Below are 25,849 nucleotides of genomic sequence, written 5' to 3'. Positions count from 1 at the left end.
TTTGTTGCCTATCGTTGAGGTGTATATTTTATAGAATCTTAAGTGAAAAGGTTATTTTTTAAATTCATATTCAATGAATATGTGAAAATTTGAATAAACGGGTTACCATTTCATGATAGCGTCTTATCGGTGGGTGTACCTAAGTCCTGTCTTCATTAGATCCTGTTGCAGGATGCAATCAACGTCTCCAGGACTTCTTGTATCGATTTCCATTAGAAACCCAGGTTAAACTTTCATACGCGCATTTATAGTACTTACCAAACTCGCAATCTCGTCAAATTAATGCCTACTACCTTTCCAAAATAATATAAACAACACAATTCCGTCAGTCGTATCGATAAAATTTTATTCTTAATCGCACTGGATGCAACTAGCAGTATTCATTTTATGTATTGCATATTCGTATAAAATGGCTACATGACGTGACACATAGATCAAGATTAAAAGGACTTCTAAGGGGGCTTCAATGCGCACCAATCCACGCGCGATTATTTGAAATTATTAAACCGATCGCGTTCGATCAGTGAACAAAGAAGTCATCAAAATTCGATAAAGTCGATAAAATTTTATTCTTAATCGCACTGGATGCAACTAGCAGTATTCATTTTATGTATTGCATATTCGTATAAAATGGCTACATGACGTGACACATAGATCAAGATTAAAAGGACTTCTATGGGGCCTTAAATGCGCACCAATCCGCGCGCGATTATTTGAAATTATTAAACCGATCGCGTTCGATCAGTGAACAAAGAAGTCATCAAAATTCGATAAAGTCGATAAAATTTTATTCTTTATCGCACTAGATGCAACTAGCAGTATTCGTTTTATGTATTGCATATTCGTATAAAATGGCTACATGACGTGATACATAGGTCAAGATTAAAAGGACTTCTATGGGACCGTAAATGCGCACCAATCCGCGCGCGATTAATTAAAATTATTGAACCGATCGCGGTCGATCAGTGGACAAAGAAGTCATTAAATTGACGGATGATCGCTGCGAATCGATCGAAATTGCCAAAAGACCCGGTATCGGCAGTATAGTCATCGTCGATCGAGAATCCTCCTGTAAATCAGGGCTAGACAATCGATCTCCCTTCGCGTGAATTTAGTTAGCATCCTTGTTTCTCCTAGTCCTTGTACACCTTATTATCCTGCGACTGCGGCAGACTTGTTGCATGCTTCTCTCGATCGTTCAGCTCGGGTTTGGTCGAGGACTCAGGCCGATCGTGTAAATAGCTGGTGCCTCGAGATCCTCCAGGAGCCGCGGTGCTGTCATAAAAATAGTCCCTGGGTCGATAAAGTCTGGAACGAGAATACCTAGAATTATTAAGGACACCCTCTTGACTTGAAACAATTGATCCGCAATCCGCTGCACGGAAAGGTCTCGCCTTATAGATAGAACCGTTCGATATCCCAGACGTTTATATAGAAAATCGAGGAGATAGAGATTTTCGGTTCTTCTGTTCAAGAAAATTGGACAAAAGTTCTGTCAATCCATTGGCAGGAAAGTCGACATCTCACCCGCCGTCTCGATCTCGATTGAGGTCTCTCCAGTTTTCCCGGTTTCCGGCGTAATTCCAGGCACTGGCGTACCCCCTGTCGTATCCTGGACCCCATACCCCGGAAGTGTAGTACACCCCTCTTCCATCGGGACCCCCCCGACCGACGTTCCGATCGTATCGGTCGTCGTAGGGCCTTCTCCAAGGCATTCGGTCGTATGGCTCGTATCGATCGTATCGATCGTATCGATCGTATCCGCTTCCCTGGGGTCGATTGTAACGGTCGTACCGACTATAGTACGGATCTTCCATAGGACGGCGAAAACCATTATAGCGGTCGTATCGGGGGTCGTATGGGAATCGGGAGTCCAAGTTGTCATATCCGTTCCCGCGATCGTGGAGGCGGTCGTAAAATCCATCGTAGTAGCGGTCGCGATCGTAGCTTCCGTCGTATCTACAAAAAAATTAAATTGATATTAATGATCGATGGTCAGGGTTCCATAGGACTTGGAAAATACGTTGGAGTTTATTTCTCCCGTACCGGTCGACGTACGTCGGTCTCATGAGCTCGTTCTTCCTGTACCGGTCGTATCGATCGTAATCGTAAGCCGGTGCTTTGGATCGATCGACGTACTCGTCGTATCGATCTCGATAGCGGCGATCTTCGATCTCGTCCTCGTAGTAGTCGTACCTGGATCGTGGCCTCGGTCTGGAGTACGTACTTTTCAGGGCAGGGAGATTTAATTAGAAATGGCTCATGAAATTTTAATGGATATGCCGTTCCTTGGAATTGTTAAATACGAGGTACTCTATTTAAAACATTTTTTTTTTTCTACCTTCTTTCCGCGGCTACTGATTTTGCAGGGTCGCAAGTGAGGCATCGCGACTCGAAGTAAGCAGCGTCGCGATGTTCAACCGGCTCGGATCTGACGCCGATGGCACCGGAACTGAAAGACGTCCCGTCACTTCCGTATCTGTTCGAGAAGTACTGATCGGACCTGGCCTGACGGTACAGAGCACCGAGAGTCGACGACACCGGTGCAGTTGTCGTCTCGGTGCTCGCAGCCTCGTTAAACAGGAGTAAGACTGTCAGCACGAAGTACAGCTGAAAATTCAGTAACAGTCAGTTCACGTCATGAACCCTTCCAAGCAAATTGCAAGCATCAATTTTGGTGTCTTCCTTTCAAATAAATGTAAATTATTGAATACACTCTGCGGTACGGTACCCGATTTTATTTTCAAGGACAACACATAAATTAAAAACCATTCCAATAAATACTTAATGGTGGAATTCATGTTTTATACACGTAAATCTTGGGGAAATAGGGCGGTTGGGGTAAATATTCAGTTTTCTCCCTACGTTAAATATACAATTATAAAACATTTTCAGTTTACATGGCTAGTTTTCGATGCGTTTATCCGTAGTCGAGAAGAAACTTTAACGTTACGTTTTAACGTTACTTGAACGTAGAGTAAACGATTACGAACGATTATTTTATGTGCGGACTGCGTTTAAACGACGTTTATGTTGCGCGACTAAAACGATAGGATAATAGACGTTGAATGTCAACGTTGAATTTGTCGCGGAAAAGCCGGACATTGATACGGGTAAAGCACGTTTTTTGGCAACATACTTTATACGATTACAGTTAATAGTTTTAGCCCGTGTCTCAACATGTATCCCATTAGTTTGAATATAATAGGATTTACGATTACAGTCAACATTTTAAGCCCGTGTCTCAACATGTATTCCATTAGTTCGAATGTATTAGGATTCGATTCTCTTCCTACCTTCACTTTGGGAAATGAACGTTGATTTGAAAATGAGTCGAGTGAATTCTCTCGTCCTTTTGAAATGCCACCTAAGGGACATCCTCGGGGCTGCAAAGTGGCATTTAAATGTCCCCGAAACTCGGCCCGCGGGGAGGCAATATGCAGATGCGAATTTGAGACAGATTCCGAGAGATTAGGTCTTAATCGGTACCGGTTGGCGGATACGGACGTCGGCGGCAGTCGGATCGACCCGGACGTCCGATCGATCGGGCGATCGATCCTTTCGATCGACCCGAACGACGTGGGAACGGGTTCGGCTCGGCTTTGAAGGGTGCGGCCCCGTGGGCGGACAGTCGTGCGAACGGGCGCTAATGAAATTCCCGCCGGGCGGGAATTGCGCCCAGGGTTTACGATCGGGTATCGCTTGCTCTGTCGCGATGAAAGTGCTCTCCCGCGGCCAGGGCCACTCGGCCGACGCCGGGCGTCGTCGTCGACGTCGTCGTCATCGCCGTCGTCGATGGGACGTAAGGAGACCGCCCGATAAAACCGCCCATTCGAGCACGCTTCGTCGGGCGTCGCTACGGTGGACGTCGATACGGCCGAGCCGTCGTTTTACGGGCCAATGCAGAAATGACGAGACGTCGTCCGATGTATTTGCCTCCGGATGCTGCCAGACATGTATTTCCACGAATTCGAGGAAGAAGAAGAATTCGTGAAAGGAAATTCAATTTCTTGATCGGGCTACTTTCGGAGGTCCTCTGATATGGGGTCGATGGAACCCTGATGGACTCCCCAGGGTGATTGATCTCGATTATATGGAATGTAAATGAACTGCACTGGTGGATGGATCACCTGGTAATCGTATTCTAGATGTTCCTTAACCCTTTCGTTACCTTGCACGAGATATTTCGCGACCCAATACTGGCCGATTAACGCTTTTGACGAGATATCTCGCGACCCGGTAGTAGCCGATCAACGCTTTTGACGAGATATCTCGCGACCCAATACTGGCCGATTAACGCTTTTGACGAGATATCTCGCGACCCGATACTGGCCGATCAACGCTTTTGACGAGATATCTCGCGAACGAGATATCTCGTCAAAAGCATTAATCGGCCAGTATTGGGTCGCGAGATATCTCGTCCAAGGTAACGAAAGGGTTAAGGCGATATCACAGTGGTATTCAGGGAGTCTCATATATGACACTTTTCTCTGAATCAATCGTTACAAATTTCACCACGTAGAAATGGTGACCCTGAGGAAGATCCTGACATGAAATTTCATTTTTTTTTTCCTTTTGTAAACCGTATGTAACCATTTCTTTTAATTATTTGTAAAAATGAAATTTTATGGGAGCCAGGTCCTACGTTAGGGCTGAATTTACGTCGTGAAATTTTAATGTTTTATTACCGATTGATCCTTAAGATGCCACTTTAATATCCCTTTCGGTAAGTGGATCTCGACCGTGCATTTAAAAATAGTTTTCATAGCAGTTCATCTTGGGGTTCATTTGTGCCGATCGTATTCGATTTGGGTTCGACTAGGTCCGACTCGATTCTGGACCTCGAAATAAAGATAGAAGCCTCGAATAACCATTACCTGGACACCCTCTACCTTAGGGGAAACTCGAGGGTATCGGCGAGTCCTGAAAATTCAGTTTGGCGAGGCCATTGTTCCGAATTCTATCGATTTTTTTTTCTTCTGTAAACCGTATGTAACCATTTCTTTTAATTATTTGTAAAAATGCAATTTTATGGGAATCAGGTCCTACGTTAGGGTCGAATTTACGTGGTGAAATTTTAAAGTTTTATTACCGATTGATCCTTAAGATGCCACTTTAATATCTCTTTCGGTTAGTGGATCTCGAGCGTGTATTTAAAAATAGTTTTCAAAGCAGTTCATCTTGTGGTTCATTTGTGCCGATCGTATTCGATTTGGGTTCGACTAGGTCCGACTCGATTCTGGACCTCGAAATAAAGATAGAAGCCTCGAATGACCATTACCTGGACACCCTCTACCTTAGGGGAAACTCGAGGGTATCGGCGAGTCCTGAAAATTCAGTTTGGCGAGGCCATTGTTCCGACTTCTATCGAGTTTCCAGTGTCTGACCTCTTCGTCTTCGCGTTTTCCTCTCGAACCCCGCCAAGGACTAAAAGCTTCCCTGAAAACACCCAACTCGAGAAAGAAGAGTTAGGGGTCGAAAGAGCTCTCCCTGTTCTCGATCGCGCGTTTTGGCACATTTCAATGGAGATTTAATAACACCTCTTTTTTTTCGTCTGATCGGATCTTCAGGCTTTTTAGGAATTCCGAGCTCGGAGGAGAGGTGCAGGATGGAAGGACAACGAGAGATCCGCATCGAGTCTAAACCGATTAATGCGAGGTAACGAGGAAATCCTTTTTTCTTCCCGCAATTGCGCGGGATCCCCCTTTTCCGCCCTCTTTTTTCGTCCTTTCAGGAAGTCCGACATACAGAATCCTGTCCTGAGCTCGACGCTCTTCATTAACTCTAATAAAGCGCTCCCTTTTTATCTTCGCTTTGAGATTATTGCTCGCCTCATTTCGCGGTAACAAATCCGAGCCATCATTGTTCCAGAAAATGTAGGAAATTCATATGCAAGCGGCATTTACGCATAACGTTGAGTCGCCGAATTACGAATTAAATGCAGCGTAAATTAAATGCGCGCGAAACTTTCGGAGCTTCCCATCAGCGAGCTCTTAATAATGCATTCGCAGTAATAAAACGAATCCGCAATGGGGAAATTATCGTGACGTCCAATGAGGGAAGTTTTGCATTGTGCGATCGCACCTTCAACGCCTCCTCGGATAAGTGCAACGTTTACGCGGATGCACCCAACGAAACTTAATTAACTCGCCACGAAAGCGCGGGGGATTTGCATTTAAATGTTAAATAACGCCGTTATTAAAAGTGTGTCGGGCCAGGTCGTCTTCGTTTTGACTTTCCTTTCTCTTTGTTTTGACTTTTGTTCCGCTTTGCTAAAACGGCCCGTTTTCCTGCATTTCTCCTCGCCCCTTCTATCCTCCACTTTAAGCAAACGCGACCGAATTTCAAATGCAAATTTCACTGGCCAGTTTGTCTCCCGGCCCTCATTGGATTTTCCTCCTTCGGGAAATTCATATTTCCGAATTATCTCACCTTCGTTCACGTGGCCTACGGTTATCAGTAATTTTCTTTGGTGTAGCTTTGCGGTTTCGTGGGGGAATTACGTGGAATAAATAAATGGTGACTAAGTCAGGTCACACGCGATTACGATGTTCACATGGCTCTGCTTAATGCTCATCGGTTCGATGAATATTCAGAATGAATTCAAGGTCCGCCCTCGCGTAAAACGCACATCCTGTGTGGCTTTTACTTTTCTCTCTCATTGTCCCTTCGCCACTTCGCTCTTTGTCATGTTGATAATTCGACATAGGAAGTCGAACCCGCGCCAGACGGCCCGTGACGAACTAAGGTATCCCACACTTCTATGAAAAAAGTGTTATCCAAATCCTATCGCCTTAAAAAAGGATCTTATCTTGAAGAAAATATCACCTTATCAGTGGTTTCACATTTTTCCATGACTTCATAAGTTAAAAAATGTTGGCCAAAAGTATCCCACACTTCTGTGAAAAAAATGTTCCCCAAATTACCATCGCCTAAACAAAAAGAAATTTTCCCACGAAGAAAATTCCACCTTATCAGTGGTTTCAGATTTTTACATGACTTCATAAGTTAAAAAATGTTGGCCAAAAGTATCTCACACTTCTGTGAAAAAAATTTTACCCAAATTCCCACCGCCTAAAATAAAGAAATCTTCCTACGAAGAAAATTCCACCTTATCAGTGGTTCCACATTTTTCCATGACTCCTTGGGTTAAACCATATTGCCGAAAATTCTGTCTCCTAAAAAAGGACCTTATTTCGGAACTTCTGCCACCTTATCAGTTTTCATATTCTTCCATTATTTCCTAAGTTATAAAATGTCTAAAATGCTACCTCCTAAAAAAGGACCTCATTTCGAGAAACTTATTTATCTGTGATATTTTATTTTTCCTGTATTTTCTATTTCCTTAATCTTGAAGATAATACACTTGGAGCAGTATCAGTAAATTAATCGAAATGTCGCAAGGCAAGTGAAACTGGTTTAACAAAATGTTTCTTTTACCTAAGACGAAAGCATCCGGTCTTATCCTTTCCGGTGGCGGACAAATTATCCTGTCAGGAGCCGAGAGGAGTCCCGCGGAAAGGAGCGCAGATTTCCAGGAGCTTTCGGCAATTTCCAGCAGGACCTCCGATTCGTTTCTCCCCGAGATATCCATCGGACGCACAAAAGGACGCGTAATCGAAAACGAAATGATTCCCCGGCTGACAAATGGCCGCGTCATCTCGCGGGGCACGGAATAAGTATTCCGTTACCGGAATTCCTCCGGGATCCTTCCTACGCTCTCCCGCGGTAGTAATTTCTTCAGGACGTCGGTTGAAGGCGCAAAGGGAAATAAAACTCTTAGCTGGAAATGATTTCCAGTCTGATTTCAGGCCGCGGAACTTCGAGAGCCGCCATCTTTCTCGCGGCGTCTCTTGATCCTTCGGCCGCGACTTCGCGGACATTATCATGTAGATGTCGAGCGTATTACAGAAAAATGCGTTCATAGCACCGAAAGGTACATACACGCGTACATACCGAATGTATATACAGGGCGAAGCAGGGCGTAAAATCTGCATAAGCCAAGGGAAAATTGTCGCGGGCATATTCCGAGGTTACCTCGGTCACTTTACCTCCCTCGTTCTCTCCTTTATTCTTCCCTTTCGTCCTCGCCAACTTTCCGCGCTTAGGATTATTACCCTCCGCATATATACCCTGAGCGGTCGTTAGGCGAAGTCCGCCGATATTCTTCGAGAGCCGAGTCAGTCAGGAAGCTGTCCCGATTTAAAGTCGGATTTCGCAGGGACTTCATGGAGAGAAAAGAAGAAAAAGAAAGCGAAAAGACGCCTAGGTGTATCGGGGAAAGTTTTTACGAGAACAAGTCGAGTTGAAACAATTGGCTCCGGTGAAGAGGGGTGGATAATATACGAAATACGAAGGAATTCGATCGCAAGCGGCTTCCAGTGGTTACGGGCCGGAAAAATAAACAACGAGCTGTTGATTTTATACGGGAGGAATCGAAATCCCGATATCGGGCCCCTCTTTTAAGCGGAAACAATAAGCGATAATGCTCGGGAACGATTGCGGCCATAAGCTGCGGCCGCTCTCGGGGGTAGGTTCTATTTTCGCTTCGATCTTCCCGAGGGGTGGAAACTGCGGCACGGGCGATTTCGGGGGTGGCGTGAAACTCCTCGGTTTGTTTTATTTTGATATCCCCATTGAATAATCCCGTCGCTGTGGGTGGGATATTTCCTCCCCTTATCTGATAACGAAACGGGCAACGCCGTAAGCGGTACCTCCCTTGGGTGTTAATAAGCACCCTCTTCTTAATTAAGGCAAAGTGTTATCAAGGTCCTGGTGATTCTACCTAGAGATAAGAGAACCCGTGGTCCAGGTTCCTGTTTAAGGGGGCGAGAAAAAAAATGTCAAGCGGTGGGAAATCATCCCTCGTTCCGCGCGCGGGGCGCCAAGTCGCGTAATTGGCGGTGGACGTTGGCGCGGCCGTTCCGCGCGGGTTACGCCGCTCCTAAGACTTTCCAATTTCGAGGCCAATTCCGCAGCGTCCCGGCCGCGTTATAGCCGGGTAATTCGGATGCAGACAATGGGGGGTTGCGCGCCCCGGGAACGCGTCCGGCGCGTCGCGCCGCGACGCTATTTCGCGACAAGAGGAAACAGATGGCGCCCCTTAAGCGAGTAATTCCCTTTCCCGGTAAAGAGTCGCGGCAACAAAGCTTTCCATTAACTCGAATTTCCATTAACTTGCCCGCCCCGTAAGCCTTTCCCGCCTCCCCCGGTGCGTCTTCCTGTTTTCCGCCCCGGTCAGCCTTCGACGGCGTTTCCTCCCTTTCATCCCTCTCGGCCTCTATTATCCCCCGTCTCTCTTTCCACCCCGTTCACATCACCCCTTTTTTCCTGACTTTTGCCGCGCCCTTGAAGTGAAGGGTTAAAAATGTTGAGCTCATCTTCCACTCGGGGAAATTTCCTGTGAACTCAGTTTCTAAGAGAAATCATAAAGATTCCGCGGGAAATAAATACTTGGAATAATTTCCTCTATTTCTTTTTATAATATCATCTCCCGTTTGTCTCTCCCTCGTTCAATTCGCCCCTTTTTCTTCAAGTTGCGGGTCCTTGAAATAAAGGGGTAAAAATCTTGGGCTCATCTTCCACTCGGGAAATTGCCCGTAAACTCAGTTTCTGAGGGAAATTATGAAAGTCGCGCGGAAAATAAATACTTGAAATAATTCCGTATTTTGTTTTTATATTTTATAAGGTTTCACGTCGGTGTAGATACTAACACTAAGAAACTCGGAAAGTACCCGGAAAGACTTAAGAAATTTTTGTTTCGGTACTCGTTCAAGCCGGGCCGAGGGACGCTCGACCTTAATTAAGCACCCTTAGATGCCCCACGTGAGGGTAGAAAAACCCCAGAAAAGTTACAGTGGCACGAAATCCCGAATGCCGCCTCTCTTGGGGAAAAATGGAGCCACGGGCACGGAAGAATGAAAAAGGCCGGACGTCGAAAGTTTATTCAAACATACCACTTGTTTCCCAAGAAAGTACGAAGTTAGAGCGGTCCTTAAAGTTAATCGATAAATAATAATAACAACAATAATAATAATAATAGTTATCAGGATGGTATTTTGCATTCTCGAGTATTTCGTGCGATATCAGTCCCGATATGCCAAGATTGCGGGGAATCGTTGCACCCCGTCCACCGAATCGCGGAGTCCTCGGATTTCATTACCTGGCGAAGTTCCATTACCCGGAGGACAGCACCTGCGGTTTCTCATTATGCCAAAATGAGAAGCGCGGCCGCAACGAGAGGCGCGATAAGGGAGGAGAGACTAATTCGACGCGGGAAACGCGCGGGAAAATGTACGTCGCCAGGTTTCGGATAGAAATACTCCGAATGGGTGTCCGGGTCGTAACGAGGGGCGCGATCGCAGCGCCGCTCGCAGCGAACTACGACAACGGTTAAAGTCCGCCCAGCGAAACGTCCGCGCTCGTTCGCGGCGCCCCCTGGGACAATGAATCACGCGGGGTCGCTCTCTCCGCGGGTTCTTTCATTATTTTTCTCCCCTCGTTTCCCTCCATTTCGGAGTCCGGCTCGGCTCTCCCGCGGACGAGAGTTCAAGGTACTTTATTAGCCGCCACCGCCGCCGCGGCGAAATAGCCGAACCGCTCGCCGAGGCGAAATAATAAGAGCGGATGTGACGTCACAGGAGGAACGCGTGCGTACAATGGCCGCGGGAGGGAGGGAGGGGGAGGGCCGGCACTGCCCCCGGCTGCTGGCCCGACTCACCTGCCCATTATTCACATCACAATGTACTTCCTTTGTCAAAACACCGACTCGACCTGACGTCATTATTAATGTCGCCACCGTCGCGGTACTTTTCGGGGTATCGCCCCTCGACGACCTCGCCGGACACCTGCCCTGTAAGGTAGTATTTTGTCTTCCTATTGCGACTCCGTCGGTGTACGCGGCTAGGTTCACTCGCCCGGGACGTCGAGGCGTCGGAAAAACGTCCGTTGGTCCCGTGGAATCCGTGTAAACGAAGTTTAAAGTCTCGAGGTGAGGTGCGCGCAACCAATATGGCCGCCCCCGCCCCCCACTACGCGGGTCACGCTCGCTACCCACTTTGTCCACCCCGGTCGGCGCTTGGCAATTATACCCCGCCATCTGGCCGCCTCGTGACGGTAATTCTATTTTCACGTTTTACCGGAAGACAATTACGAGACCACCCGCATGCCTTGCTCCGACTTCCGCCGCGCTTTTCGGGCAAGTGAGTTCCGCCAAAAACCCGAGCGATCCTCCACCGTCCGAGGAACTTTTCCGAGAATCTCGACCGCCGAGAGTTCCCGCTGGGCTTTTCTTTGTTCTTTTGGAAGCTTTCTCCTCGACAACTCGGTTTTAAGATCGAGGTACGTTGCGACGTTAATCGTGCTCGATAACGCGTTATTATCAACGGGATAACGGAATGCAGATTTTTAGGTAGAAGATGTCTACCCACGTGGAGACGTCAAGGACGACTGTCACGAGAAAGTGTCTTATGTCAAACGTGATTAGATGACTGTCTAGAGTATCCTACAGTTAATGACGGAGTGTCAATGATAATTGAATTTGTGGGATCAAATCGTTGTTTACCGATTTTATTTACTTCCTTGAGATTGGATATTCAGTTTTTGCGGGCAAGGAAGGCAGCTTCTGAAAAAAATAACGAGGAGTCCAGGAATCGAGCTCCTTGAAGTCTTGATCGATGTTTAAATTTTCTCGCTAGCCGATGTTCGTAATTTGGATTACGTTTCGAAGATAATGGCGTCCCCTTCGAGATTTCGGGGCAGATCGACCGGAATTTGGGAAGTTTGGGGGTTTGCGAATGACGCGGTTAGCGGTCGCGAAATTGACCGCAAAACGCGCGCCAATCAGCCGGTTTCAGGAACCAGATGGAACTGATTGAGGAGCGCAATTATAAGCAATTACCGCGTGCCCGGATACAGGGCAGGCGATTACAATTAGAATTACAAATTGCTACCCCTAGATCCGACCATTGAGCGGTGCCGCACGATTGCGAATTGTTCGCCATTACCGTGATAGCCGATCGCGCTTTCATCGCCGGGACTACGGGGAGCGTTCCTGCAGAGGTCCACACAAATGGTCATTAAATGTCCCTCCTGAAGTTGCAGCCGAGCGAACTTTAATGACAGCCCTTGGATTTGTTTACCTGGACCACCTCGATTGGGATTTGTTCTCTAAAAGGGGATTTCTCCCTGCAGAAAATTTCTCCCTGACAAAGTTCACGTCCATAATCTGATCAATTGATTCGGCCAAGGACGACCTCGTAAAATTTAAAATCACACCCCATCAACTTTAGCATGCAAAATTGAGAGTTTCGTGTACGACTTTCGAACGATGATCAACGACACGACTTCGCAGCAATGCAACACTTTTCATGCAAATCTATTCGTATGGGAAAAAAAATCCGTATGAACTCGAGAAATTGGTCCCAGATACGAGGATGCAAACCGATTTTCTGTCGTTTCGTCTTCCGTTCTTGAAAGTCGGATTATTCCGCCCCATTGAAGTCCTTTCTCAAAGGGGTCAGGGGGAATTAGGTAAAATGATATTCTAGACGAAGTCCTGCCACCAGGGTGTCCTTTAAGACCCCGGGGACCCTTATCACCTCTCATTATGCAGGATCTAGTTTTATAGAGATGGCAAGGCAAACAGGCCGGTTTAATGTCTTTCTCAGCTTCTTCTTCTTTCGGGTCGTCCTCGTCCTCGGGGACACGACTTTAGGGGTTGAAGCCTCCTTATATTTAGAAAGCTAATGCGCCTTCATAATTCCAACCCCTTTTATCTCCTAATCGTAAAACATCGCGCGAGTTGTTCCACGTTTTCTTAGGGAGGTGATAAGCGGTCATCTGCAATTTTGGAACCAGGGTTCGAAGTGGGGACGCGGGGTAATTTTCCGAAAGCTAAGCGATACCCCTAATTTTAACTTAACCCTCAAGTTCGGCTCCAAAGTGTCGAGAAGTCTCGTTGGGAAGTTCTTGCAAGGCGATCGAGTTCACTTGCGTCGCGACGCGGACTTCGGGGTGGAGTTTTCGGCAGGGGGAGTTGGCAGATAGTTCCACTCCTGACTATTTTAGAAAAATGGAGCTTTACTCTTATGCACTCGGTGAATTTCCCTCTATACAGAAATTATTTTAATTCTGCATTATCTCGAGCGTTATTAACACTAATCGTACCGGGGCCGGTCAAATGACCAGTTTCACGGTTTCATTTAAAATTGTACATTCGTTATTTTTTTTGTTTGTTCATTTAACTTTACGTAAATTCTTATATTATCGGATTAATCAATTTATCGATTTTTATTTTTTTTTGCTTCTTTTTTTACTGAAACAAATTCATCACTTGGCTTGTTTACCGCGATCGGTCATTTGACCGGCCGACGAATTTACATCTTTTTTTAAGATTTTCTGCCTGGATCCTTAGCTCTGAACTCAAGTAAGATCTAAAAGTCTATAATTGTATACATCTAAATGCAGTATCTAAATGAAATATAAACGCAGAGTCATTTTGAGAGTGACAGAGGGCAGATTGAATAGTCACAGAGCAACCAAATAGGACAAGAAGTGATCGAATCTAACAATATTCGGTAAATTGGTTTTGTATAAAAATATATGGTTGATTATTGTATTATGACATCAAAGTTACGTCGTGCACCATTTCCTACAAGAAATTGACAATTCCTTTCATAAAAACAATGTCGTAACCGGTCATTTGACCGGTTACGGTATGGTTAGGGACGGTTAGTGTTAAGTTTTTGTTTTTTATAGTAATGGAAAAAAAATAAATTTTTGTTTAATTATTACCTTAAAGTTACTTTGTTTAATATTTCCTTCCTAAAATCAATATTTCTCCTTTTAATAAGGAAAAATAAAGTCCTTATCTAAAAACTGGTCATTTGGCCTGTTGCGGTACAAATAGGTATATACTAAATCTCGGTAGGTTTAGTGTTAATTTTTGACGGAGCTCGAATCGAGGCTCTGGACAACCGAACCCGCAAGCGTCTCGTTATTTTCATTTATCAGCCGCAAAGTGACAAGAATTCAATGAATCGTTCTCATGCAAATGCCTCATCGAGTCCGATATTATTTCGGAAAGTCGGCGCTCTTCCTCGCAATTTCCCCCATTTTATAAGGCATTATCCCGAATGGCAAGCGTTTAATTTTCGCTACCCGTAACTCCGAGTTCCTCGGGATTGGCGAAGAGCGATCGAGTTAACGCCGCATTGCGATACGGGCTTAAGGATGATGGCGCCTCCAACAGGGCGGATTTGCAGACGCGATTTCGGCCCTCGCAATCGTCCTGTCTTTGAAAGCTCCGAAAGCCTCCCCCTTTCCCCGACCCTCTCGCGTCCGTCTCATTTTCCCGGTTTCCTTCTTAATTTCTTTCTCGTTTTACCCGGGTCTTCCTTCACTTCCGCACTTCCTTTGGCCGCGCCCCGAAAGCACCCGCCAGGGAGGAAAATTGCCGCAGACCGAGACCGCCAACTTGCGAACGATTACACGCGACAGTTGAGTGCGCGTTCAAGTTTCGCGAATTACGCGAAGAGGGGGCATGAATTTAAGCCCGACGCCGACAATGACTTTCCTAGACAATATGATCCTTTTTATTAAACGCGGAAGGACGCGGAGGGTTTGCCGTGTCGCCGGGGTGTAAATTCCCTCGGGCACCGGACTAAGGGACGGGAACTTTTAATGACGCTTACTCGCGACTTCGACGACGAGTAATTCTGGTAATTAAATGAATTCTACAAGGGACTCGGAGAAACACTAGCGAGAGGCTGGGAACACCAGCCCAGAAGCCAGAGAATTGCCCGCAAAGTGAACCCGACGACGACGAGAATTCTGATAAACGATTTTTAAAACAGCCCCGTGTCGAGGGTCGTTTTCCATGGAAATCCCCTTAAATCGAACGAACCGTCGTACCCTTTCACTCGAACGAGCTAAACGACGTTCCCTTGGCTCAAGGTCCTCTTTAAGGACCCACCCTGAAGAAGACACCGTCGCGCATTAATAGCCCCTTTCATTTCCGCCGATTTCCCGCTTCTTTGGAAATCTATCGAGAGCTTAATCCTGCCGGAGGGAACCGTAAGGGTCATTATACGACGGGGATCCATAGAAATTTTCCTTGACACTGGTAACTTCGGGGGAATTGCCCCAATGATCCACCTACTAGAGTTACTTGATAATGTGGCCGGTTTTAAAAAACGTCGATGACGTCAACCGCTGATTATGGGACACGGGAATACGTTCTTCGGGGTCACTTAGGCAGGTCGACTAAACGACGTTCCCTTGACTCAAGGTCCTCTTTAAGGATTCACCCTGAAGAAGACACCGTCGCGCATTATTAGCCCCTTTCATTTCCGCCGATTTCCCGCTTTTTTGGAAATCCATCGAGAGCTTGATCCTGCCGGAGGAAACCGTACGGGTCATTGTACGACGTGGATCCATAGAAATTTTCCTGACACTGGTAACTTCGGGGGAATTGCCCGAATAATCCACCTACTAGAGTTACTTGATAATGTGGCCGGTTTTAAAAAACGTCGATGACGTCAATCGCTGATTATGGGACACGGGAATACGTTCTTCGGGGTCACTTAGGCAGGTCGACTAAACGATGTTCCCTTGACTCAAGATCCTCTTTAGGGACCCACCCTGAAGAAGACACCATCGCGCATTAATAGCCCCTTTCATTTCCGCCGATTTCCAGCTTCTTTGAAAATCTATCGAGAGCTTGATCCTGCCGGAGGGAACCGTACGGGTCATTGTACGACGGGGATCCATAGAAATTTTCCTTGACACTGGTAACTTCGGGGGAATTGCCCGAATGATCCACCTACTAGAGTTACTTGATAATGTGGCCGGTTTTAAAAAACGTCGATGACGTCAACCGCTGATTATGGGACACGGGAATACGTTCTTCGGGGTCACTTAGGCAGGTCGACGACCCTGAAACGCGCCACACGTGGGATCGCCACTTACCATGGTCCTAATGGAACCGCAGCAGGACCGCACGAGATCACTTCGGCTTGCTCTTCTACACTTTAATACCATCCTCGAGAGCGGTGCGCCCGCGGACGCGAGTGTGTTCGGTTTGGACAGGTTTTTAGCAGCGACAGTTCCTCTTATAGGTTCAGCCTAACCTTGTCCTGAGGTCGCCCCGCCGTCCACACTCCACACTCGCACATCCCTAACCACTGCTGGTTAAGCGAACCGTAAACCCGTTTCGAACCTTGGGTGCCCGACACCAGGCTGGACGCCAGGACCCCAGGTCCTGTGTTCCGTTTTACTGACCAAGCGATCCTTAAACGCGGTTGGGGCGCCCTATCGCGATCCCCGCCTCTGACTTCCGGTAATGAGATCCGTAATTGGCGGCCAAGCCGTGACAAGGTGTCGTGACTAATGACGGAGTGACACGAAAATTAGGATCGAGTACGAAGGAAGAATGCTGATGACGCGATTTTTTTTCTTGCTCTCCAGACCTAAGTGGCTATCATAACTCGTGCTTACGGAATGATATCCGTACTTCTTCGTGATATCATGGAGAGGTGTCACGATGATTCATGAAGAGGGTATTGTAAAACACGAAAATTATGTAGAAATTAATTCATGATGATGCGATTCTTTTTTGCTCTCTTTTTTTTTCTTGCTCTCCAGACCTAAGTGGCTATCATAACTCGTGCTTACGAAATGATATCCGTACTTCTTCGTGATATCATGGAAAGGTGTCACGATGAATCATGAAAAGGGTATTGTAAAACACGAAAATGAGGTAGAAATGAATTCATGGTGATGCGATTCCTTTTGTTTCTGTTAAACATACGTAAGTAGATATCGCGATTCCTGATGCTGTACTCTGGGAAGGAAATCTATACTTCTTGGTGATATGAGAAGGTGTCGTGCTTAATTGTAAATGGAGAGAGAAGTTAATACTTGTATGAATCTGGGAGCGAGTTTTCGTGGTACCGTTTCATATTTATTATCTAGAGATCAGTAGGCAGGAATAATACAGCAATATATTCCTTGAAATGTTTTTGGAGAAAGATTTGCATTCCTTGTTGAGAGACCAATTTATGGCTGTTCCTTAAGTCTCCTCTGTAAAGGAAATGTTAGAGGGCCAAGTGGATGCCGAGCACGATTTCAATTACTCGCGATAACCGGGAGCGGAGATAGTTGCAGGACGAGGTACAAATAAAACCATCCTTTGATAAAAAGATAAACGAGTATGGGAGGGGTGCCGTTTTCCTTTTTTCTTAGCAGCTGCTTGGCAACCCGAAGGTGCACGAAGAGTCCTGAGGAACTCGTCGAAGGCCTCGAGCGCCATCGAACCCTTTTTTTGGTCGGGCCCAAGGCCACCAACTCGCGATGCAACTTTGACAATTACCGAGGAAACCGCCGGTCATCGATTGCCGATAAAAATAGTCAATTTCGTGTTCTCAAACTGCACTCAACGGTTCTCTTTCGGAGCAAGGACATTACCTATTGCGGATGACGGACGGCGTGGCGTTCGTAACTCACGTCTCGAACAAATGTTGAGCAAAAAATGGCGACATCAATCGTACATTACAGATTATTGATAGTACATTTACCATTACTCTCGTTACATATTTTCGGAACTTCCGGTTCCTCGAATGACCGAAAAGTAAGGTATAACGTAAAGAGACACGCAGGTAATGCATCTAGGAGCAGAAGTTAACGTAAAAATCACTATCTATGAAATTCAGAGGAAAGGAGCAATGAAAAGCAAGTCGATTTTCCATTTCCCGTAATCGATCGGCACAAACGTCCAGGACTTAGTTTCCAGTCGCGACTAAAGTACCATTTACATTTCCGCTTTCGGCTCGGACTAGAGTACGCATTTCCGGGACGCGGAGGGATTTCCGCGATACGGCCATGTCGACGATCAGAGACCCAGAAGTGTCTGTTAACAGCACGAAGAGATGCATCGAGATGCAGGGGGATGCAGCTCATCCAAGGATGCGGACAGGGTAGTCCTTGCAGAGAAATCTCTTCGACTTCCAGGATTTCAATGGGTCGAGTTTTAGGTACCCGATGTCAGTTTCTTCTCCATTGCCAATTATGCAGACCCAGAGGATGCATGTCTGACTAAGAACTGCAGCGAGTGACCGAATGTGCACGCAGGAAGTGGGAAACTCCGGAATTGCCGGGGGATTCAGAGAGGGAAGTCGCCGTGCCGCGTCACGGTCTGATCAACAAAAATTTCCGGTCGCTGGATGAACTTGCTCCTCCGGATCCAGATTATTAACAACGAGGCAATCGAAATTATAATCGATTAAAAAGTCAAAGCACTGGATGAGGAGGTTTAATATCTACTTATTACGACACCAGGGAAGCAAAAAGTCAGAAAACAATCACGGTTATCATTATTATTGAAGATATCGAAGAGCCAGCGATGGACCTCGTCGATTGGCCAATCAAACGGGATGGTGAAGGTATGCACAAGAGCTGAACCCCAGACGGTGCATGTACCACGTCACATCTATACATGTTATGCAGGATGTACCCATGAGCAATACGCGAATGTCTACGTACACCTGTGTACACCTCGGTGCTTGTACCCGTACTTATATCTTGATTGTGTACCTGCGCCGATGGCGCTCGGACGGCGCAACTGCGGACATGTTTGCAATGGTTTCCCAAGCGTTGTGCAAAGCGCTCAATTAGGGTTATTGCGCGTGTACGCACCGGCGCACGCACGGCCGCGGATGCATCGAGAGGATGCATCGAGCGTGCACGGTGCTAAACGATTTCTAGATCCGAGTGGCCGCTGACCCGAGGACGACCTCGTCAGGTGCATCTGAGAGTCTTCGAGGCCTCGCCGCTTTGTCGTGTCGGTAAACTTCCTGGAGGTGCGGTGATTAGCTATCGTGTAGTCCGCCCTGTAAACGGGCTGAGGTCCACTTGACACGATGTATCTGTGCTCAACATCGGTCCTGTCCGAGCTGGGCTGATTGGACATGCGATGCACTTGACCTGGACCGCGTTGAGGTCGGCTTTATCAAAATGGCTTAGTAGATTAGAAGCTTAATATGTATTTTTGGTATTTCTCTGGAGTGTCTTTTTTCATTGGACATGCGATGCACTTGACCTGAACCGGGTTGAGGTCAGCTTTATTGAAATGGCTTAGTAGATTGGAAGCTTCAAATATATTTTTGCCATTTCTCTGGAGTGTCTTTCTTCATTGGACATGCGATGTACTTGACCTGGACCGCATTAAGGTCGACTTCATCAAAATGGCTTAGTATATTAGAAACTTAAAATATATTGTTGACATTTTTTTGGAGTGATTTTCTTCATTGGACATGCAATGCACTTAATTTGCTCCGCGTTGACGTCGATCTTATCGAACCAGCTTAATAAATTAGAGGCTTAAACAATATTTTTTGCCATTTCCTTGTAGTGTCTTTCTTAATTGGACTTGCGATGCAATTCATCTGCCCCACATCAACCATATCAAAATGGCTTGAGAAATATAGAGGTTAAAAAATATTTTTTCGGAATGTCTTCGTGGCCTCTCTTCCTAATGACAATGCGTCATACGAGTTCACTTTTTACAATTTTTTCATCGGTAATATTTATTATTTCTTCAAAACTTTAGGATTACCGGAAGGGTGGATGGACCTAACTTAAGATAGGAGGCACGCAGAAAGATGCGTCGATGTGGGTTTAGATATAATTCGAAATCGTTAAGAATTGGTACAGGAGGGGAAGGTCGATGTTCACTTTCACTGGAAGAATCCATGTTAATTGCAGCAGCACGTAATCTCGATTTGTACGGCCTGGCAGAGACGGAGGTAAGGAGGAAGTTAAAGAAACGTCAGTCCCGTGCTAAGTACTCATCAAAACGTCAAAGGTATCCGGAGGTCTCGCATCGCGTCCTGAAAAGTTGAAAGGCCCCTCGGGCGGGTGCTGGGCGATTTTGACGCAACGACCATTGTTTGTAGATGCACCTCGGAGGTTGGCAGATCCTCGAGTGGTGCCTTCGCGATCTTTTCGTCCATCCTTGACCAGAAACCTCGGTCCCATCTTGGTCCACGTCTTTTGGAGCCGTTCGGACTCGGGCGTTTCCCTCACCTGGAATAGGACACTTTCCACAGGCGATAAATAATTTTTCCCTTAACATAAAGTAAATCTCCCTTAACAGATAAGAATTCAGGGAAGCTCGGGGCTTCCGGGAATGGGGTTTTCGCATTTATCCTCGCGGAAGATCGCGGTCCGGGCTGAGGTCGAAGATCGTCGTCGTTCCGCGCGAGCGGAAGTGTGAACCGAGTCGTAGCGACGCAGAAGCGGCAGCTCAGAAATATCGCTTCCAGCCTGGAAAGTTTGCGGAATTTATGATACTCTCGGGAGAAAAGACGCGAATGCGAGCTCGCCAAGAGGAGGAACAGGATCGCGAAGAGTCTCCCTTATAAAATGTAACATCTAGTCCTCTCGTCCTTGCCCGGCCCTCGAGGTGCATCTCCTGGCAGACCTTAAATCCCCTCTCAGGAATCCTTTCCCTATCCCCGGAATGCCTTCAATGGAGATTTCGTCCTTCCTCTAAATGAATATTTTCAACCATTCCCCTTCCACTCCGAGAAAATGATTAAGAGACCTACAAGAAAACATCCCCAAGTGTCCGTCCCCGATCTTATTGATTTTCATATATGTTGAAGAACACAAAATTCTAAGAGACGCGTGTTTTTTTATATCTGCAATGGTCCACATTTAAGGGGTGAAACAACCCCCCAAAGTTTGGGGAAAATCGCGATTTTTATAACAATTTTCGTAGAAGCAATGGAGGGATTTCGATAAAACTTGGTATAAACGTATTCTGTATAAGGATGGTGAAAACACAATATTGTCCAGCAATGCTAAACCCCCCCAAGGAGGTGAACTACCCTTCAAGCAACATTTTTTTGTAATATCTATTAAACAAGCATTCCTACTTAAGTCCCACTTACGCGATGTGATTACTACAAAAAATGAAGAAATACGTGTTTTTTGCTTTTTGCCAATAAACATTTATACATCGGTTGTAAACAATGAATGTAGGTGGTATACGGGTATATTTCGACTAGCTATATTGGATTATATCGTGACCAATTCATTGTACATAAATCTTGTGAAAGGGCTTATTCCTCAAAATGTCCTTGGTTTTCATAGCATGCAATTATTTATAAATTAATTTAAAATAAAGTTTAAGAGACTAAAATAGTTTTGCAACAGATCCGATGACGCAGTCATCACCCGTTTCCAACTAGTAATACAATCTCCTTCGTGAAACGGTAAAATTGGTCACGATATAACCCAATAAAGCTACTCGGAAAATACCCGTATACCACCTACATTCATTGTTTACAACCGATGTGTAAATGTTTATTGGCAAAAAGCAAAAAACACGGATTCTTCATTTTTTGTGAGCAATCACATCGCGTAAGTGGAACTTAAGTAGGATTGCTTGTTTATTAGATATTACAAAAAAATGTCGCCTGAAGGGTAGTTCACCCCCTTGAGGGGGTGTAGCATTGCTGGACAATATTGTATTTTCACCGTCCTTATACGGAATACGTTTATACCAAGTTTCGTCGAAATCCCTCCACTGCTTCTACGAAAATTGTCATGAAAACTGAATTTTCGCCAAACTTTGGGGGGCTGTTTCACCCCTTAAATGTGGACCATTGCAGATATAAAAAAACACGTGTCTCTTAGATTTTTGTGTTCCTCAACGTATATAGAAATCAATAAGATCGGGGGCGGACACTTGGGAATGTTTCCTTGGTAGTGGCGTAAAGCCTACGATGCCCCCGCACCGAATAAATTCCTCCAGGATCGATTGTTTCAACCCAGGAATTTTTTACCTCGGAAAAGAGGATTAGCTCTAAGAGACCGTCAAAGTCCTCGGTATTCCTCGCAACAATCGACTATCATCCGAGAATCCTTGGAGAAACCTCGCAACCTGGATGTACCGCGAATCCTCCCCCGCGTTGTCCTCGTGCCCGTCCCTTTGAAACGTAAATTGGATAACGAAGACTCGTCCTGCCGTCATTCTCGAAGGAGGCCGAAAGGACCGGTCTTTATGCCGATCCCTTTCAACTCGCGATCCAACCATTCAAATTTTAATCCGATCTTTACCGACTGCGTGGAGGCGCGCCAACTATATTCTGGGAAGCCTCCGAGGCTCATCGTCCTTCCTTGATCTCTCGTCTTGTCCTGGATTAATCATCCTCCTGACAACGCCCCCCTTAATTATTCACCCTTCAACTGAAATCTTCGATTTCCTTCCGGCCAAGTACGAGCCCTCGAAAGAATGAAATAAAAATTCCTCTCCGCCGTCCTGCAACGGCGCCACAATTCGTTTAACATCCTTTGTAGGGAATTTTTTTTGTCTTATTTCCATCTTTTTTTTCTTTTTTTTTTTTGGAGGAGAAGTCACGACTCTGGTGACACGTGACAATATTGCCTCGCCATATGCCGGGGATACCAACATTAACCAACGCGGTCTGCGGAATACGCAATAAGCCGCGTTCGCGGGGGTGCACGGTGCATCGGCGGGGGTGAGGGTGTCAAGGGATGCACCCGGGGGCAATGGGGGTTCAATGGGGCTGCAATGGGGCCGAAGGGGTGTCAAGGGGTCGAACAAACGTTCCAGGAGGAGCCCGGACGCCTATTGGACGACGGGGCGGCGGTCGCCATGTTCCCCACAATAATGCATCGCATTTCGAGACGTTAATCAAGCTAAACGCGGTAATGCATGGCCGTGCATACTATTAATACGCCCGTTGTATGTCAATCTATTTACCAAGCCGACCTAATTATCGTACAAATTGGCGCATCGCCGTGAAGCGACGATTGCCTTCGCTTTGCTGGCGCTTTGCCGTCAAAAATCAAATGCAATCAGAGGGGTTTGATAAAGAGATTTAGGCTAACATCGATGCCATTAAGGTGAAGTGAAACACCCTTCAAATCAGTCGATTTGAATACAACACTTTTTTTTAAGGGTATTAGACCAAACCGTCCGAAACTTTGACACGTCACTCCTGATCATCTAAGAATTGTCCTGACACATTCAAAATTTGGATTTTTGAAAAGAATTTTTTAACTCAGCCCAGACCAGAACTAAAATGGCGTCGAGCTCTCATATTTCGATCGACATACAGTTATCGAAGGCTCCGATATGAGAATCGAAAGGGTCAGGACAATTTTACGACAATTTAGAACACTCTGGTAGTCGATAAATTCGCATTTGAACGGGATAAAGGCAAAAAAAGTGTTGTATACGCTTCTATGCTAAAACGATGGGAATACGAGGTCTTGGAGTGAAAATTTAATTGACCTGGAAATCACAGATGGCGCAGGGGGTCCCTCCGCAGGCAATTGGGGCCCCAGAAAGCATGAATCCAGAGGATTTCTAGAGTTTTACTTCGATTTCTTGATAATTATTGTACGAAAACGACAGGTGGAGTACGCCATTTGGTACAATACCCAATATAATTCGATACAGCTGTCAATATAAAAACGAACGTCGGCAACGGAGGCATTTAGAAAAATCTTCTTTATCGACGTTGATCAAGTTCCTCGACGTGTTTCACTTCACCTTAATAATCTAGCTTCATGTAAAATAGATTAAAAATTTCCCATAATTTAAGATACATGAAATGTCATGTAGTCATTTTTTTTCATTGGCCGGGAAATTAATTTATTTACTGATTTTCATGTATTTTGTAGATGTGGGTAACCGGAAAATTGAGAAAATATTGTAAATGTAGTAGGCTTGGTCTGGAAATGAGGGAAAATGATGCTAGCGCGGGCGTATCGATTGCTGAAGAATTGAATGAATGCAGCCGTAATAAGTTCAGTGCGCTTTGAAGTCACGGCTGTTGAATGCATTTTCTGCTGGCTGATAGCCTTGCAAGAAACTCCGGCAAAGGTCGTATTTATTATAATATACGGCCCCAGCTTCTCGTGCAACGACCCCGTTTACCTCTGTAACTCTGCACGCAAAGAAGCAAAGAAGAGAGGAAGCGGCTCGTTACTGCTCGCGTATAATGATGTAAATGAAACATTGTGTAAAGTGAATTTCAAAACGCTGGGTTACTGGATGCTTAGGTGCCGCCCAGGCAGTCGATCATTTATTCCCTCCGTCTCTAAAGTATTTCGACGACTTTTTTCCTATGCTAATTGGCCAAGTGTTCATTCACGAAGTGCCTTTTAAAAAGGCAAGTGTATAAGCCGCTTTTTATTAGCCAGTGCCTTTGTGGAGGCTTTCCTCAGATGTGGAATTTGCAAAACCGTCGTCTCGAGGACCTCAACATACGGCCGCGTTTTTCCTTGCTAACAGTTAAGCACTACAAAACGACGAAGACGCGTACAAACAAAAAAGGGTCCGCTTAACAATCAAGAATAATTACCCGCAAGAGTCATCCAACGTGAATTATTCATTCATTTAATTACGGAACATTATCTACACAATTTACCCAGTCATTAAACATCGACGCTTTTAACAGTCAGACCAGAACCCCTTTAATCTGACGACTCTACGCGAAATACTTTTACCTGATATTTGTATAAAAACATGTTTCAAAGGCCGTACTTATCACAATACACGAGCTCGACACGTCACTCGGCGACCCAGTTTCCCTGCTCGGATCTGCACGAAGTCGGGAATGTAGAGGAAGGAAAAATGAGAACTTCGGTAACGATCCCGCCTGATGACATATTTAACGTGGCGCAATCTCCTCTTAAAGTGTACAATTAAAATAAATTGAAAGAAACAACTGGACGCGTCTTGGACGTCATTATCGAGACGCGGGCTCGCTCTAATTAGCGAAACGCCACCCGATGAAAATCGCATCCTTCCAGTCCACATAGAAGCCACTTTCCGTTGATCGACGAGGGAAAGAAGGGGTAAAAAGGGAAATAATTCCCCGCAGATCGTAATTATTATTACAACGCGCGTACTCGACGCTGGGCGACCTCGTTTCGTTGCACGGTGCAGCGGATGCAAAGACGAGGAAAGAAGAGAGCGTCTCGTTAATGCCTGCGTCTAATGATGTACACGTGGTTTAATGTCGGCAACGAGCCGCGAGATGAACGGGCGGAATAGACGGAAGGTGGAGAAGAGGTACAGACGGCGCGCAGAGGATGCAATGGAGCGCACCACGAGATACAATGCATTATCTCCGGCTCATTAGTCGTTCGCGGGGCATACCGCCCTTTACCTAATCGTAAGTAATTTCTCCGCCGGCAGCTGCAGAGGAACCTGAGGAACCCGGGAAATAAATCGCACGGGTCAGCCGGGATAGCGGGAGTTTCGGGACCGGCGACAATGGGAAGAGATTAGGGCCGATACGTGGTGACTGCAATTAGCCGCGGGGAGTGACGATAATTAATCGACTTGCAGTCCCTCGACGACCGTCATTTAACACGTTGAGCGACTTCGATTGCGGAGAATCTGCAAGGGAATGGAAAATTATCGGAATTGAGGCGCCCAGAGCGGTACGGAATTTTCCGACACTTTCGAGGCATTGCAAATGGGACGATGAATAGGAATATTTTATACTGTAACAGAAAATCTTGCCTCAAGGTCTCGCGACTGGTCCCACGGAAACCTATGGCAAATTAAACACTTTTAAGGCCTTAAAGCGATGGAAACTACGATCTACCGTCAATTTTGAATTCGGCGCCGGTTGTCGAGTATGATTTCAGTGTCGCCTACGAGCTCGCGGTCCGGTACCCGAAGCCACCAATTCCTCCTCTTAACACGTAGCGAGCCGATCGATCGAAGAGGATCACTCTCAAACTAACACTCGACGCGTTCGTACTTTTGGCAATTGCGTGCCTGATTTAATTATTAAGTTAA

General features: G+C 45.9%; 1 protein-coding gene across 1 annotated transcript; it reads right to left on the bottom strand.

Moving 5' to 3' along the window:
* Positions 1 to 1,133: 1,133 nt before the first annotated feature.
* On the bottom strand, positions 1,134 to 16,009 carry LOC105702697. Its single transcript, XM_023432518.1, is given in 4 exon segments — positions 1,134 to 1,308; positions 1,528 to 2,226; positions 2,342 to 2,610; positions 15,970 to 16,009. Coding segments are annotated over 4 exon segments (1,146 nt in total). The 5' UTR covers positions 15,973 to 16,009.
* Positions 16,010 to 25,849: the final 9,840 nt, after the last annotated feature.

Source organism: Orussus abietinus, unplaced genomic scaffold (assembly GCF_000612105.2).
Source record: "Orussus abietinus isolate OABI.00-Male unplaced genomic scaffold, Oabi_2.0 scaffold345, whole genome shotgun sequence".
In the NCBI taxonomy this organism is placed as follows: Eukaryota; Metazoa; Arthropoda; class Insecta; order Hymenoptera; family Orussidae; genus Orussus; species Orussus abietinus.
This window is presented reverse-complemented; position numbering and strand designations above follow the sequence as displayed.